Source organism: Salvelinus namaycush, chromosome 25 (genome assembly GCF_016432855.1).
Source record: "Salvelinus namaycush isolate Seneca chromosome 25, SaNama_1.0, whole genome shotgun sequence".
Taxonomy (NCBI): domain Eukaryota; kingdom Metazoa; phylum Chordata; class Actinopteri; order Salmoniformes; family Salmonidae; genus Salvelinus; species Salvelinus namaycush.
Window position 1 is genome coordinate 38,999,909 of NC_052331.1, and position 16,369 is coordinate 39,016,277.

At 43.9% G+C, this 16,369-nt stretch overlaps 1 protein-coding gene across 1 annotated transcript; it reads left to right on the forward strand.

Annotated features, from left to right (window-relative positions):
- Window positions 1-1,997: 1,997 nt before the first annotated feature.
- Window positions 1,998-13,673, forward strand: LOC120020711 (dnaJ homolog subfamily C member 1-like). The gene is made up of 12 exons (XM_038964431.1): window positions 1,998-2,307; window positions 3,544-3,645; window positions 8,715-8,761; window positions 9,155-9,320; window positions 9,856-9,953; window positions 10,197-10,290; window positions 10,514-10,613; window positions 11,135-11,307; window positions 11,706-11,825; window positions 12,001-12,049; window positions 12,448-12,893; window positions 13,200-13,673. The coding sequence occupies exons 1-12, from the start codon at window positions 2,152-2,154 to the stop codon at window positions 13,266-13,268; spliced, it is 1,620 nt and encodes a 539-aa protein (XP_038820359.1). The 5' UTR covers window positions 1,998-2,151; the 3' UTR covers window positions 13,269-13,673.
- Window positions 13,674-16,369: the final 2,696 nt, after the last annotated feature.

Genomic DNA, 16,369 nt, shown 5'->3' on the forward strand with positions numbered 1-16,369 from the left:
TTTTCAACTCTACGAATGGTTTTGTCACAAACTGTTGCGATAAATGATATTACTTGCCCAATCTGGTTTTGGCACATGCTCTATAAACAACAGTCTGCTGATAAAGTGGACGAGGTAGGTTATATGATGAGATATGGATAAAATCAATATCCTTTTTTGATTGTTATAATTGGCAGCTATCAAGTCACCAGCATCATTGGACATTTGCATGAAACTCATCACCGTGCACTTAACCACCATAACTTATACCATCTGCCAATAAACTGCATGCTTTTCCATGTGGCGGTAGTAGGCTACAACATCATTGTGTGACTAGGAAGTTTAATGCGACATGGTGGTTTTTCCACCGCAATTGTTGCGTGATCTATTTAATCGACCCCAAAAAATAATAATATCCCACCTTGTCTAGCATATTTAGTTGACATTAGAAAGTTTTTCAAAAGGCCTGTCGTGACTTTTTTTTTTATGCATCAGGTCATTGTCCTGTAGATCACTTCATTATTCCTTTGTGTTTACAAAGCGACTTTCTGACTTACCCAACTTTTCTGTTAAAATATAAAAACATGAGAAACCAAACCTGTTCACAAGGTTGGTTAACTCTTGAGGTTTCCTCGGGTCTCCACCGAACTAGGTGAATCCGCTTTTAGTTATAAAGCACCTCGTTGCTGGAACCAACTACAAAATACTATTACAATAGGATGTTCTGGTGCCACTCGGGCAATTCAAAATATTGATTAGTGACTGTCTTATTGAGGAATGTAATGGTTTTTTTTTCTTGAATATTTGTGTTGTACTGTATTTTACTGGTTTTATATTGTATTTGATTTGTATTATAAATTGTATATGCAGGGCTCCTTTTGGAAAGAGACCCTTGTCTCAATGGTGACTCCCTGCTTAAATAAAGGTAAATAAGATTCATCTGCATGAAATGGTTGGATGAAACCCGGTTACTGTGAGGAATGTTCACGTTAGTATGTAGTAGGACTACACATACTAGTGCCTTTTTGAGTAGTGCTTTAATCCCAAATGGTGACAATCAAAAACCACCATACTTTCCCGGCCTTGTGGTTGGAAGTATTTTTCTTTGGTGGTGCTAAGCACATACAATCTAAAATCTAAAAATGATATAGTCTGAATGTGGGGGGGGGAGGGGTACTTCATTTATTCATTTGTGTTGCTTTATAGCAAAAAGTGACCTTCCCAAATGTTACATCATGGTCCCTTCTTTAGCTTGGAGGCTGCTGAGGCGAGGCGGCTCATAATAATGGTTGGAACGGAGCGGATGGAATGGCATCAAACACATGAAAATGTATTTGATACCATTCCACTGATTCCGCTTCAGCGATTACCATGAGCCCATCCTCCCCAATTAAGGTGCCACCAACCTCCTGTGTCGGAGTGTTTTTCAATCAGAAGGAATGAATGGTCTTTTCCAAATGAACACATCAGAAATGTGTTGATTCCTGTATATTTCATTTTTCCATGACGACCTACTCAAGGTTTACTCCAAAGTAGATATTTTAAGGAGATCCAAATAAAATACATTAAACTTGTCATTACTTAAATGTCCCTCTGTTTTCCATAAACCTTCAAGATCCAGTATAACAGAATCACAGAAGTTCATATTCCAAAATGTAGTTTGTTGAAGTGTTGCCTTTCTCTAGGGTTGCAAACTTCCTGGTTATTTAACAAAGTTCCACGATTTTTTTTTCAGATACTATGTTAATTAACGCGTACATTTGGAAATATCGAATGTTTGGGGAATTTATAATTATTACTTCTTTTTTTTAAAGTATATGAGCTCTAGTAGACAGACCACATGGTTCCTGAGAAAATAGCCTATTCTAAAAACATCTAATCAACAAAGTAATTTCACTGGGTTCAAATCGGGGACACGCTGGATTGAAATCGGACTCGGAGGGATATCATGTGCATCAATTGGTGCTTTTATGTTGAAGGCAAAAACTCTACAAACCGGTGTGACACGTGTGGAAACCGGAAGAGGTGACCAACACAGGATTGTGGGAAATGTAGCAAATCTTTAGCGCAAGCAGCCTGTTGTAAGGGTGGTAGCCGCGCTAGGTGTATATCAGCAGGATTTAAAAAAAAATCGCGGTACAATATTGCCGCCAACATTATCAAAGCCTGATAATGACCTCAGCTTCATGGAGCCTCTCGTTTATTGCTGCCGTCAGTATTCTTATTGCCTGCCCAAGACCCTCTCATTCCTGGGATTCAGACATTGAGCTCTACGATCTAGTGGAGGAAATTCAACAAAACTTTTACGAATTCCTGTCTGTTGAGCAGGTAAGTCGTAACTAGTTGTTGTTGTTTTTTTTTACCTGTAAACGTTTACTAACTAGCATTTTCTTTTTAAAGTCCTAAATAGAGATCTGTTCCCATGAGGCCTGTTGTATTTTTTTTTAACTAGCTAGCGAACTAGCTACGTGTAACTAGACTACCGGGAGACGAGCAAACCATGACGTGTCACGTTGCTTCCCCTTATTTTGTATCATAACCCCTGATGGAAGTTAAGGTAGGTAGTTAAATACCGTTAGCTAGTTGTTCATCTTGCAAGGAACACTTGCTGGGACACTGTTGCTTCACCAGCCAAAGTTTACTGGTCTGGGGCAAGCTTTTGCTCCAGCCCTGTTTTAACACATACGATTTTTACTCATCTGATTCAGCTACGCATCAGGACCTTGATCACCTGAATGAGGTGTGTTGAAATAGGGCTGGAACAAAAGCCTGCATGCATGTCAGCTCTCCAGGAGGAGGGTTGGCCACCATATGGACACACTTAGTACAGGATAGTGTTGAATACAGTGTCGTCCTGCAATGGAGTCATCTGAGTGCCATGTCTTTGTAGGACTCTGTTAGCACTGGAGGTGATTACTGTCATCTGGATAGGATGGAGAAGCGTAGGCCCCTGGTAACCTTGGGGTGGTTACTGTCCTCTGGATAGGATGGGGAAGCGTAGGCCCCTGGTAACCTTGGGGTGGTTACTGTCCTCTGGATAGGATGGGGAAGCGTAGGCCCCTGGTAACCTTGGGGTGATTACTGTCCTCTGGATAGGATGGGGAAGCGTAGGCCCCTGGTAACCTTGGGGTGGTTACTGTCCTCTGGATAGGATGGGGAAGCGTAGGCCCCTGGTAACCTTGGGGTGATTACTGTCCTCTGGATAGGATGGGGAAGCATAGGCCCCTGGTAACCTTGGGGTGGTTACTGTCCTCTGGATAGGATGGGGAAGCGTAGGCCCCTGGTAACCTTGGGGTGGTTACTGTCCTCTGGATAGGATGGAGAAGCGTAGGCCCCTGGTAACCTTGGGGTGGTTACTGTCCTCTGGATAGGATGGGGAAGCGTAGGCCATGTCAGGTAGAATGAGAGCGTACAGACTGATTTAGTGCCGTAGACTAGTTATTATGTTTGTAATAAACCATGTGTGATATATCACCACACACAATACTCTCTGAAATGTGTCATATACATGTCGTTTTCCTTCTCACCTCTCTCTCTCTCTCTCTCTCTCTCTCCTGAGTGCAGGATGCCTCGTCGACGGACATCAGAAAGGCCTATCGCAGACTGTCGCTCACGCTGCATCCTGACAAGAACAAAGATGCAAATGCTGAAACCCAATTCAGACAGGTCAGCTCACTCACAATTCAGACAGGTCAGCCCACTCACAATTCAGACAGGTCAGCCCACTCACAATTCAGACAGGTCAGCCCACTCACAATTCAGACAGGTCAGCCCACTCACAATTCAGACAGGTCAGCCCACTCACTTAACATTTCGTATTTATTATGGATCCCCGTTAGTTCCTGGCAAAGCAGCAGCAGCTACTTTTCTTGGGGTCCAGCAAAATAAAGGCAGTTTATACCATTTTAAAACATTACAATACATTCACAGATTTCACAACACACTGTGTGCCCTCAGGCCCCTACTCCACCACTACCACATGTCTACATTACTAAATCCATGTGTATGGATAGTGCGTGTATGTGTCTGCCAATGTTTGTGTTGCTTCACAACTCTGTTCCATAAGGTGTTTTTTAATCAGTTTTTTTTAAATCAAATTTTACTGCGTCAGTTACTTGATGTGGAATACAGTTCCATGTTGTCATGGCTCTATGTAGTACTGTGGAATACAGTTCCATGTTGTCATGGCTCTATGTAGTACTGTGGAATACAGTTCCATGTTGTCATGGCTCTATGTAGTACTGTGGAATACAGTTCCATGTTGTCATGGCTCTATGTAGTACTGTGGAATACAGTTCCATGTTGTCATGGCTCTATGTAGTACTGTGGAATACAGTTCCATGTTGTCATGGCTCTATGTAGTACTGTGGAATACAGTTCCATGTTGTCATGGCTCTATGTAGTACTGTGGAATACAGTTCCATGTTGTCATGGCTCTATGTAGTACTGTGGAATACAGTTCCATGTTGTCATGGCTCTATGTAGTACTGTGGAATACAGTTCCATGTTGTCATGGCTCTATGTAGTACTGTGGAATACAGTTCCATGTTGTCATGGCTCTATGTAGTACTGTGGAATACAGTTCCATGTTGTCATGGCTCTATGTAGTACTGTGGAATACAGTTCCATGTTGTCATGGCTCTATGTAGTACTGTGGAATACAGTTCCATGTTGTCATGGCTCTATGTAGTACTGTGGAATACAGTTCCATGTTGTCATGGCTCTATGTAGTACTGTGGAATACAGTTCCATGTTGTCATGGCTCTATGTAGTACTGTGGAATACAGTTCCATGTTGTCATGGCTCTATGTAGTACTGTGGAATACAGTTCCATGTTGTCATGGCTCTATGTAGTACTGTGGAATACAGTTCCATGTTGTCATGGCTCTATGTAGTACTGTGGAATACAGTTCCATGTTGTCATGGCTCTATGTAGTACTGTGGAATACAGTTCCATGTTGTCATGGCTCTATGTAGTACTGTGGAATACAGTTCCATGTTGTCATGGCTCTATGTAGTACTGTGGAATACAGTTCCATGTTGTCATGGCTCTATGTAGTACTGTGGAATACAGTTCCATGTTGTCATGGCTCTATGTAGTACTGTGGAATACAGTTCCATGTTGTCATGGCTCTATGTAGTACTGTGGAATACAGTTCCATGTTGTCATGGCTCTATGTAGTACTGTGGAATACAGTTCCATGTTGTCATGGCTCTATGTAGTACTGTGTGCCTCCCATAGTCTGTTCTGGACTTGGGGACTGTGACCTCTTGTGGCATGTCTTGTGGGGTATGCATGGGTGTCAGAGCTGTGTGCCAGTAGTTTAGACAGACAGCAAGGTGCATTCAACATGTCAATACCTCCCATAAATAAAAGTAGTTTTGAAGTCAATCTCTCCTCCACTTTCAGCCAGGAGAGATTGACATGCATATTATTAATATTAGCTCTCTGTATATCCAAGGGCCAGCCGTGCTGCCCTGTTCTGAGCTAATTGGAATTTTTCGAAGTCCTTTTTTGTGGCACCTGGCCACAGGACTGAACAGTAGTCAAGGTGCGACAAAACTAGGGCATGTAGGACCTGCCTTGTTGATAGTGTTGTTAAGAAGGCAGAGCATCGCTTTATTGTAAACAGACTTCTCCCCATCTTAGCTACTACTGCATCAATATGTTTTGACCATGACAGTTTACAATCTAGTGTTACTCCAAGCAGTTTAGTCATCTCAACTTGCTCAATTTCCACATCATTTATTACAAGGTTTAGTTGAGGTTTAGTGAGTGTTTTGTTCCAAATACAATGCTTTTAGTTTTAGAAATGTTTAGGGCTAACTTATTCCTTGACACCCATTCTGAAACTAACTGCATCTCTTTGTTGAGTTGTTGCAGTCATTTCAGTCGCTGTAGTAGCTGACATGTATAGTGTTGAGTCATCCGCATACATAGAAACTCTGGCTTTACTCAGTCAGTGGTATGTCATTAGTCAAAATGGAAAAAACAGCTACCCCGGGGAATTGCTGATTCTACCTGTATTATGTTTGAGAGGCTTCCATTAAAGAACAACCTCTGTGTTCTGTTAGACAGGTAACTCTTTATCCACATTATAGCAGGGGGTGTAAAGCCATAACACATACGTTTTTCCAGCAGCAGACTATGATCGATAATGTCAAAAGCTGCACTGAAGTCTAACAATACATCCCCCATAATCATTTTATCATCAATTTCTCTCAGCCAATCATCAGTTATTTGTGTAAGTGCTTGTTGAGTGTCCTTCCCTATAAGCATGCTGAAATTCCGTTGTCAATTTGTTTACTGTAAAATAGTATTGTATCTGGTCAAAATCAATTTTTTCCAGAAGTTTACTAAGGGTTGGTAACAGGCTGATTGGTCGGCTATTTGAGCCAGTAAAGGGGGCTCACTATTCTTGGGTAGCAGAATGACTTCCCTCCAGGCCTGAGGGCACACACTCTCTAGTAGGCTTAAATTTGAAGACGTGGCAATATCGTCTGCTATTATCCTCAGTAATTTATATCCAGATTGTCAGACTGGTGGCTTGTCATTGTTGATAGACAACAATAATTTTTTCACCTCTTCCACGCTGACTTTGCTTATCTTGCCAATGGAAAAGGTCATTAAAGTAGTTGGCAATATCAGTCCCTACTCCCCGTGGGGTTTAACACTCCCTACCTGCTCCCCGTGGGGTTTAACACTCCCTACCTGCTCCCCGTGGGGTTTAACACTCCCTACCTACTCCCCTCGGGGTTTAACACTCGCTACCTGCTCCCCGTGGGGTTTAACACTCGCTACCTGCTCCCCGTGGGGTTTAACACTCCCTACCTGCTCCCCGTGGGGTTTAACACTCCCTACCTGCTCCCCGTGGGGTTTAACACTCCCTACCTGCTCCCCGTGGGGTTTAACACTCCCTACCTGCTCCCCGTGGGGTTTAACACTCGCTACCTGCTCCCCGTGGGGTTTAACACTCGCTACCTGCTCCCCGTGGGGTTTAACACTCGCTACCTGCTCCCCGTGGGGTTTAACACTCGCTACCTGCTCCCCGTGGGGTTTAACACTCGCTACCTGCTCCCCGTGGGGTTTAACACTCGCTACCTGCTCCCCGTGGGGTTTAACACTCGCTACCTGCTCCCCGTGGGGTTTAACACTCCCTACCTGCTCCCCGTGGGGTTTAACACTCGCTACCTGCTCCCCGTGGGGTTTAACACTCGCTACCTGCTCCCCGTGGGGTTTAACACTCGCTACCTGCTCCCCGTGGGGTTTAACACTCGCTACCTGCTCCCCGTGGGGTTTAACACTCGCTACCTGCTCCCCGTGGGGTTTAACACTCGCTACCTGCTCCCCGTGGGGTTTAACACTCGCTACCTGCTCCCCGTGGGGTTTAACACTCGCTACCTGCTCCCCGTGGGGTTTAACACTCGCTACCTGCTCCCCGTGGGGTTTAACACTCGCTACCTGCTCCCCGTGGTGTTTAACACTCCCTACCTGCTCCCCGTGGGGTTTAACACTCGCTACCTGCTCCCCGTGGGGTTTAACACTCGCTACCTGCTCCCCGTGGGGTTTAACACTCGCTACCTGCTCCCCGTGGGGTTTAACACTCGCTACCTGCTCCCCGTGGGGTTTAACACTCGCTACCTGCTCCCCGTGGGGTTTAACACTCGCTACCTGCTCCCCGTGGGGTTTAACACTCGCTACCTGCTCCCCGTGGGGTTTAACACTCGCTACCTGCTCCCCGTGGGGTTTAACACTCCCTACCTGCTCCCCGTGGGGTTTAACACTCCCTACCTGCTCCCCGTGGGGTTTAACACTCCCTACCTGCTCCCCGTGGGGTTTAACACTCCCTACCTGCTCCCCGTGGGGTTTAACACTCCCTACCTGCTCCCCGTGGGGTTTAACACTCCCTACCTGCTCCCCGTGGGGTTTAACACTCCCTACCTGCTCCCCGTGGGGTTTAACACTCCCTACCTGCTCCCCGTGGGGTTTAACACTCCCTACCTGCTCCCCGTGGGGTTTAACACTCGCTACCTGCTCCCCGTGGGGTTTAACACTCGCTACCTGCTCCCCGTGGGGTTTAACACTCGCTACCTGCTCCCCGTGGGGTTTAACACTCGCTACCTGCTCCCCGTGGGGTTTAACACTCGCTACCTGCTCCCCGTGGGGTTTAACACTCGCTACCTGCTCCCCGTGGGGTTTAACACTCGCTACCTGCTCCCCGTGGGGTTTAACACTCGCTACCTGCTCCCCGTGGGGTTTAACACTCGCTACCTGCTCCCCGTGGGGTTTAACACTCGCTACCTGCTCCCCGTGGGGTTTAACACTCGCTACCTGCTCCCCGTGGGGTTTAACACTCCCTACCTGCTCCCCGTGGGGTTTAACACTCCCTACCTACTCCCCTCGGGGTTTAACACTCGCTACCTGCTCCCCGTGGGGTTTAACACTCACTACCTGCTCCCCGTGGGGTTTAACACTCCCTATGTTTTTTTTTTTAAGCCCAACTTCGTCTTGTTTGATCTCCATCTTACAAGTAGTCTATGGACACCTTACAGAGAAATTTCAGCAACAAATAGAAAAGTTAACATTTAAGTGGAACACATGCAGTGTTTTGTGGCAGTAAAAGTAGTTTGTGGGGTATAGTCATTTTCATACACTGCAATCTAACTGATTAGTTGGAAGTGTTGATTGCCATTTCTGTCTATTGCCTCACTGATCATTTTTCTCTCTCCCATAGTTGGTGGGCATCTATGAAGTACTGAAAGATGAAGAGAGGAGACAGAGGTCAGCCCCCCCCCCCCCCCCAACCTTCTCTCACTACTTCTGAAAGTGGGAGGAGTCTGTCACATTCACAATTTCAGAGAGAACTTTGCAGTATTCTGTCATTATTAGGTATATTATATTCTCACCATGTTATTCCCCAGTGTATTAATTTAGTATGTATTTCCTATGTTACCCATCACATCAGTGGGACAAAAATGAGGAAAGCACTTAAAAAAACAAATACCATTTTCACACTGCCGGGCTAAGCCAAGCTGTTCTGCTGCTTATCACTGCTAGAAAAAAAATTGGTCACAGTATGGTTTGGGTCGGCACGGTAGTGTGAACCACCCCTTAAAATTTGCCATCTGGGAAATCCTCAAACCACCCTTTCGTTTTGGTTCCTCTCAACTACAGGTACAATGATGTCCTGGTCAACGGGCTACCGGACTGGAAGCAGCCAGTGTTTTACTACAGGCGAGTGAGGAAGATGAGCAATGGGGAGCTGGGCTTCCTGCTCTTCCTCATCCTGACCGTGTGCCACTATGTAGTCATCTGGTCTGTCTACCTGGAGAAGCAGCTGGTGAGGGGACCGTGCATGACCTTTCACCCTTCTGTTTTTTTTAAACTGTTTAACTGTAATCCAAGTTTGATGTAATCCAAGTTTGCTGTAATCTGTTACACAGCTTCAATTCTATTAACTTTGTTTTCCCCCCCAATGGGCAGTTATTGCTGTGCTGAAAAAAATGGGTTTAAAAAGCTTTTTTCTGTGTTTGGAAAGCATAAATACACCGGTGCAATTTAAGACCGGGTTTCTCAGCCTCGGCGTATTCAGGATTTTATCATAACCAATTACTCCCATTTAACAATGCTCAATTAAGTAGTCCAAAAAGGTAATTTATTGAATTATTCAAACTGAATATGTAAGAGATGTCACATTTCTCCCTCTGTCATATAATAAATGTAAGTGATTTGCAGTAAAATGTTTCCCCTTGAACCAAGTAGATTATGCAAATAAAAAGTTTTTTTTTGTGTGTGTGTGTGTGAGCAAAGTGGAGCCCATAGATTTCTAATAACCTGCGTGACCTCTTCATTCCACACGGTGCTTCTCCTACTAGGACGAACTTCTGAGCAAGAAGAAAAAAGAGAAGAAGAAAAAAATGAGTATCAAGAGTGCTGAAGAATCGCGTTTTGTTGGACAGGAAAAAATAGAGAGGTGAGTGTCACAAGGCGTTCCTAATTTCACAAGTAAATATCATATTGAATAATAATACAGGACTGCTTCTTTTTTTGCTGTGAAAGAGAACGGCAACATTTGTCGCACCATGCCTAACTTCTCAAGCAGTGGAACTGTATTATTATTGTATTATATTGCTCCTTTTTAAGCATGTAGTGTGTAGCCTATTCATGTGTGTTGTAATGTACACTTCAGCATGGTCACATGTCCTTTTCCTTTCAGGTCACATGACAAACCTCATTGGCAGGATATCCTGCCACTCAAGCTGAGCACCTGGCTGTATCTCTCTGTCAAGTCCCTCCCTCATGTCATACAGGTAGTCCTCCCAACTAATTAACCCAAACCGAATTCTCTTACCTTCAGTCTAGGAACAACCCTTAGCTGTGGTATATTGACCAACATATACAGAGCCTAGTGAAAGTATTCCCTCTCATTGCACAGTTTCTATCACTGTATTGTATTTTTTTATGGCAATTGATAAGATCCTATCAACATCCTCAGCGAGCGACAAATTATCTTTCATTTTGTCTGTGTTACAGGACGCCAAACAGTATTACGAAGATTATAAGGAGATGAAGATCAGAGAGAAAGAGGAAGTGGAAGCCATGGCACTGGCAGAACAGGAAGCTACTACAATAAGTAAGGACTTGTAGAAGATTGAAGTAAAAAACTTAATTATCTGCCTAATTATGACTGATTGTTCACTTTTGCCTGGTCTTTATTTAAAAGTAAGATTTATTTTATTAACCTGCCTGGATAAATAAAGGTTAACTGGATCAAACAAGAAAATGAAACATAATACATTTTATTTGTAGAGCAAAATCGTTTTTCTGAAATAATTCAGTAACTGGGTTTGAATGTAAAAAAATATATATATTTAACCTTTAACTAGGCAAGTCAGTTAAGAACAAATTCTTATTTACAATGACTGCCTACACCGGCCAAACCCGGACGACGCTGGGCCAATGATACGCCGCCTTATGGGACTCCCAATCACGGCCGGTTGTGATACAGCCTGGATTCGAACCAGGGTGTCTGTAGTGACGCCTCACGCACCGAGATGCAGTATCTTCGACCGCTGTGCCTCTCAGGAGCATCAGTTGTATTGTCCCCAGCCGTGTACCGTGCTCTTGTCTTATCACATTCCTCACTTCCCACAGAAGAGAAACGATCCAAAGTGAAGAAGCCGAAGTTTGAGTTCCCCGTTTATGTGCCTTCCCTTACGGTCGCAGACAGCGCAAACTCACTGGCGTACGACCAGGGAATGTCTATCGAGGAGATCGAAAACCAGCTGGACGACTGGCTCGAGGATAAGAAGTCTCAGAAGAAAAAGGTGGGTCCACAATATTTTCCCTCTGTGGAAAGGTTTGTTCCCATGACATTAGTAAAGCTCTGCTCTTTTAATTCAGCCAAATATTGGATTATAAAGTTCATGTTTTATTTGCCATTTGTAGGTATAGTTGGACAGTTACCAGAGTTTGATATGTCTAATAGATCCTATTCTAGGATCAAGTAAGGTAAATTGCATGAATCTGAGGCAACAAGCGACATGGAATAGATTTTGGATGGTCATTATAGAGTTATGTTCACCAAAATACCTAAAATTGACGCCTTTTTTCCCCAACACGGATTTGCGTAAAACCTGGGAATTTTGGGAACATTTCTGGAATTTTGCAGCTTTAAGCCAAAATGGCCTGGTCTTTGATCTAATCTTGTTTGTCGTTTCCTCAGGCTCCAGAGTGGTCAGAAGAGGACATCACTCTTCTGACAAGGAGTATGGCCAAGTTCCCTGGGGGAACACCTGGACGCTGGGAGAAAATCGCCCACGAACTAGGAAGATCAGTGACCGATGTGAGTATACATTGGGAATGGGTGGTGCATGGAAAACTCTGGACTTAAATGGAGGGAATGTGAATGTTTTGTCAGTCTTAGAAAAATATATAGCAAAATTAACTATTTGTGTTTAGAAATTTAGGAGAATAGTAACTTGTCAAAGACAAATTCCAAATATTGTGATCCTTTGCAGGTTACTGCAAAAGTCAAACAAGTTAAAGATGGTCAAACCAACACATCAGGTAAGTCAGTTTCTTTTCACTTTAACCCTTTTGACCTTTGCAGTAACCTGCGAAGGACCACTTTATTGTTCAGTTTTTGCCTTATCATGCATGGCACATTTTTTTTATTTCTTCTACAATCATCTACAATCATGTAATAAGAGATATAAATGTAACGTATACAGCTGAATCCATGATATTATTCCCAATACTGAAGCATTTGTATTATAGATGTCCATGAGGAGACGAGGGTATGATGTTCGGGAATATAGCCGTTCCAGTTTAAACTTGTTCTGAAATGACAACTGCACTATTTAGTTTTTGTTGCGTTTAGAAAAATGTCCCTTTTTTTTATTGAATACTTTATTCATCAGCAAAGAGACAGCATCTTAACTTGTACCTCTTTCTCTCTGATGCAGGGCTGGTGAAGCTCTCGGAGCTCAAGGCCCAGGGCAGCAGCGCTCTCCCAGGAAAGGGCTCCAAAGCTGGGGCCGGAGCCGTACCTGACAGCCTCATGACCCAGCGTGAAGACCCCCAGCCTCCGGCAGAGGGGACAGAACACAGCGGCGGAGGGGATGAAGAAGAGGGCATCCAATCAGGTGGTGTCAGGAGGAGAGGTAAAAAGATTGGGGGTGATGCCAAGGGACACAGACAGAGGGACTTTGACTCAGCTGCAGCCGAGGACAGCGGGGAGGAGCAGAGTCCTCCCCCCTCTTCAGTCCCACAACCGTCCAAGGAGAAGGCGACTGATGACGTCTGGACCCAGAACCAGCAGAAGCTTCTGGAGCTGGCCCTACAGCAGTACCCACGAGGCACCACGGAGCGCTGGGACTGGATTGCCAAGGTGGTCCCGGGGAAGAGAAAGGTGAGAGATTACCCCCCACAATGCAACATTGCACGAGTGTGTCAAAATGTTTGGCCCGACCCCAGTTTAAGTCGTGTGTACAGTTTGCCTAATCTATATTGTCTGTGGTAATTGACATGATCTGTTAGCTTTTTTGTACACTTATTTATAATTGAAATACTTTCCTGAACCTGAAGCAATTTCGATGAGTGTTAGATGTAGGTAGGTAGAATAATATGGAAATAACCTAACTTAAATTGTCATGAATAGCTGAGATGATAAACATGATTTAATTTTGGATGGTGATGGACCTATACTGTTTTTCAGGAGGAGTGTATGATCCGTTACAAACTTTTGGCTGAGCTGGTGCTGAAAAGGAAGCAGGCCAAGAGCTGACTCCCCCCAGAGACCGCCATCTTGAAATCAGTTTTCTTTTGGATCCCCCACAATGCAACATTGCAGGGTGTGTCAAAACGTTTGGCAGACCCCAGTTTTAAGTAATGTGTACACAGTTTATTGCCTAATCTAGCCCCTTTTCCTGGCTACCCTTCAATGTGATCTAAAAGGATGGAAGAAGAGGACCTGGGAGAAGGGACTAGGGCCTATGGTCTCATGTCTGTCATGTGCCTTAGCTCCGCCCAAAGCATGCCATCCAGCCTCCTCTCTATGGACTGCCATGTGAGGAGTGTTCAGCGCACCAACAAAAAAATATCAATATTTTTTTTTGCTGTGTCATTTTAAATCACACATGTACTGGAATATAACTTGTTGGAAATAAATGGTTTTATTTATTTACATGGATCCATTGATATGCACTGCTTGAACTTTCAATTTGACCCCCAAAAATATATAAACTAGCGGTCAAACAGCGAAATGGTTCCAATTGTTTTTCCAACATAAGTGTTCCTAAAAATTCCCTATGTTGGAAAATTTAAGGGCTGTGTTTTGTGTAGGCTTATCCTGGCATGACGTTTTGATAACCATGTAATTCTAAGACACGGTGGTTTTTATCAATATATTCAGCTTTATTTACACTTGATTCGAAAATGCTACTCAGCATCAAAGTAGACATCATACAAATCTCTGCTAGCTCCTGCACCTCATCTCTAGCTGACACATTTGCTAACAGGTATTGTGTCAATTTAAAACTTGCCTAAGACAGTTCACAGAATTGTCAATTTTTTTTAAAGAAATGTAGCCAATTTATTCATTACTAACTTTAGTTAACGTTGCAAGAACTAGAGATATTTACCCTTTTCCTCGATGCGGCAGTCTTGTCCAGGTCATCATGGCATTTGTATTTCTTTGCGATAGCCATATTAGCGTTTCATTTTGGGGGGGGTAAATACAGGCGAATATATTAAGTCACCTTGTCCGAGATAGATTTACAGTTATCAAAACGTCACGCCAGGGTAAGCCTACACAAAATAAAGCCCTTTATTTAAAGTGTTAGTCATTTTTCCCGGTGGGGGATTTTAATGGTGGAAAAACGATTGGAACCATTTTTGTTTGATCGCTAGGTATGACTCATACTGTGGTACTCGTATGGAGACAGCTGCATGTAACAGTGTCGAGAAACATTTTAGCCTCAGGTGCTGACGAACAGACCATTTAATCAATAAGGTTGACTCGGTTTTAAAGAGCTTTACTTACTTTCGTCTACATAGGGAAATCATAAACCAATTTTTAGACAGTGTTCCCTTAAAAACCTCTAAGGATCCGCCCCTTTCTTTAAATTTTCCTAAAATGACATACCCAAATCTAACTGCCTGTAACTCAGGCCCTGAAGCAAGGATACGCATATTCTTGGTACCATTTGAAAGGAAACAATGTGAAATGAATGTAGGAGAATATAACACAATAGATCTGGTAAAAGATAAAGAAAACTTTTTTTTGTACCGTCTTTGAAATGCAAGAGAAAGGCCATAATGTATTTTCGAGCGCATTTCTGTTAAATTTTCTATCAAGACTGCCCAAATATGCCTAATTTGTTTATTAATAACTTTGTTCAAAACTGTGCACTCTCCTCAAACAATAGCATGGTATTCTTTCACTAATAGCTACTGTAAATTGGACAGTGCAGTTAGATTAACAAGAATTTAAGCTTTCTGTCAATATCAGTATGTCTATGTCCTGGGAAATGTTCTTGTTACTTCCAAATCACATTAGCCTACGTTAGCTCAACCACCGTGGAAGGGACACCGATCCCGAAGGAGCTAGCCTGTTCAACCTCTCTTTCGTATCGTCTGAGATCCCCAAAGATTGGAAAGCTGCCGCTGTCATCCCCCTCTTCAAAGGGGGAGACACTCTAGACCCAAACTGCTACAGACCTATATCTATCCTATCCTGTCTTTCTAAGGTCTTCAAAAGCCAAGTTAAACAGATCACCGACCATTTCAAATCCCACCGTACCTTCTCCGCTATGCAATCTGGTTCCCGAGCTGGTCATGGGTGCACCTCAGCCACGCTCAAGGTCCTAAACGATATCATAACCTCCATCGATAAGAGACAATACTGTGCAGCTGTATTCATAGACCTGGCCAAGGCTTTCGTCTGTGTACTCATCACATTCTTATCGGCAGACTCAACAGCCTTGGTTTCTCAAATGACTTCCTCGCCTGGTTCACCAACTACTTCTCAGACAGAGTTCAGTGTGTCAAATCGGAGGGCCTGTTGTCCGGACCTCTGGCAGTCTCTATGGGGATGCCACAGGGTTCAGTTCTCGGGCTGACTCTTTTCTCTGTATACATCAATGATGTCGCTCTTGCTGCTGGTGATTCTCTGATCCACCTCTACGCAGACGACACCATTCTGTATACTTCTGGCCCTTCTTTGGACACTGTTAACTAACCTCCAGACGAGCTTCAATGCCATACAACTCGCCTTCCGTGGCCTCCAACTGCTCTTAAATGCAAGTAAAACTAAATGCATGCTACCAGCACCTGCCCGCCCGTCCAGCATCACTACTCTGGATGGTTCTGACTTAGAATATGTGGACATCTACAAATACCTAGGTGTCTGGTTAGACTGTAAATTCTCTTTCCAAACTCACATTAAGCATCTCCAATCCAAAATTAAATCTGTAATCGGCTTCCTATTTCGCAACAAAGCATCCTTCACTCATGCTGCCAAACATACCCTCGTAAAACTGACTATCCTACCGATCCTTGACTTCGGCGAAGACATTTACAAAATAGCCTCCAACACTCTACTCAGCAAATTGAATGCAGTCTATCACAGTGCCATCCGTTTTGTCACCAAAGCCCCATATACTACCCACCACTGCGACCTGTATGCTCTCGTTGGCTGGCCCTTGCTTCGTATTCGTTGCCAAACCCACTGGCTCCAGGTCATCTATAAGTCTTTGCTAGGTAAAGCCCTGCCTTATCTCAGCTCACTGGTCACCATAGCAACACCCACGGGCTCCAGCAGGTATGTTTCACTGGTCATACCCAAAGCCAATTCCTCTTTTTGCCACCTTTACTTCCAGTTCTCTG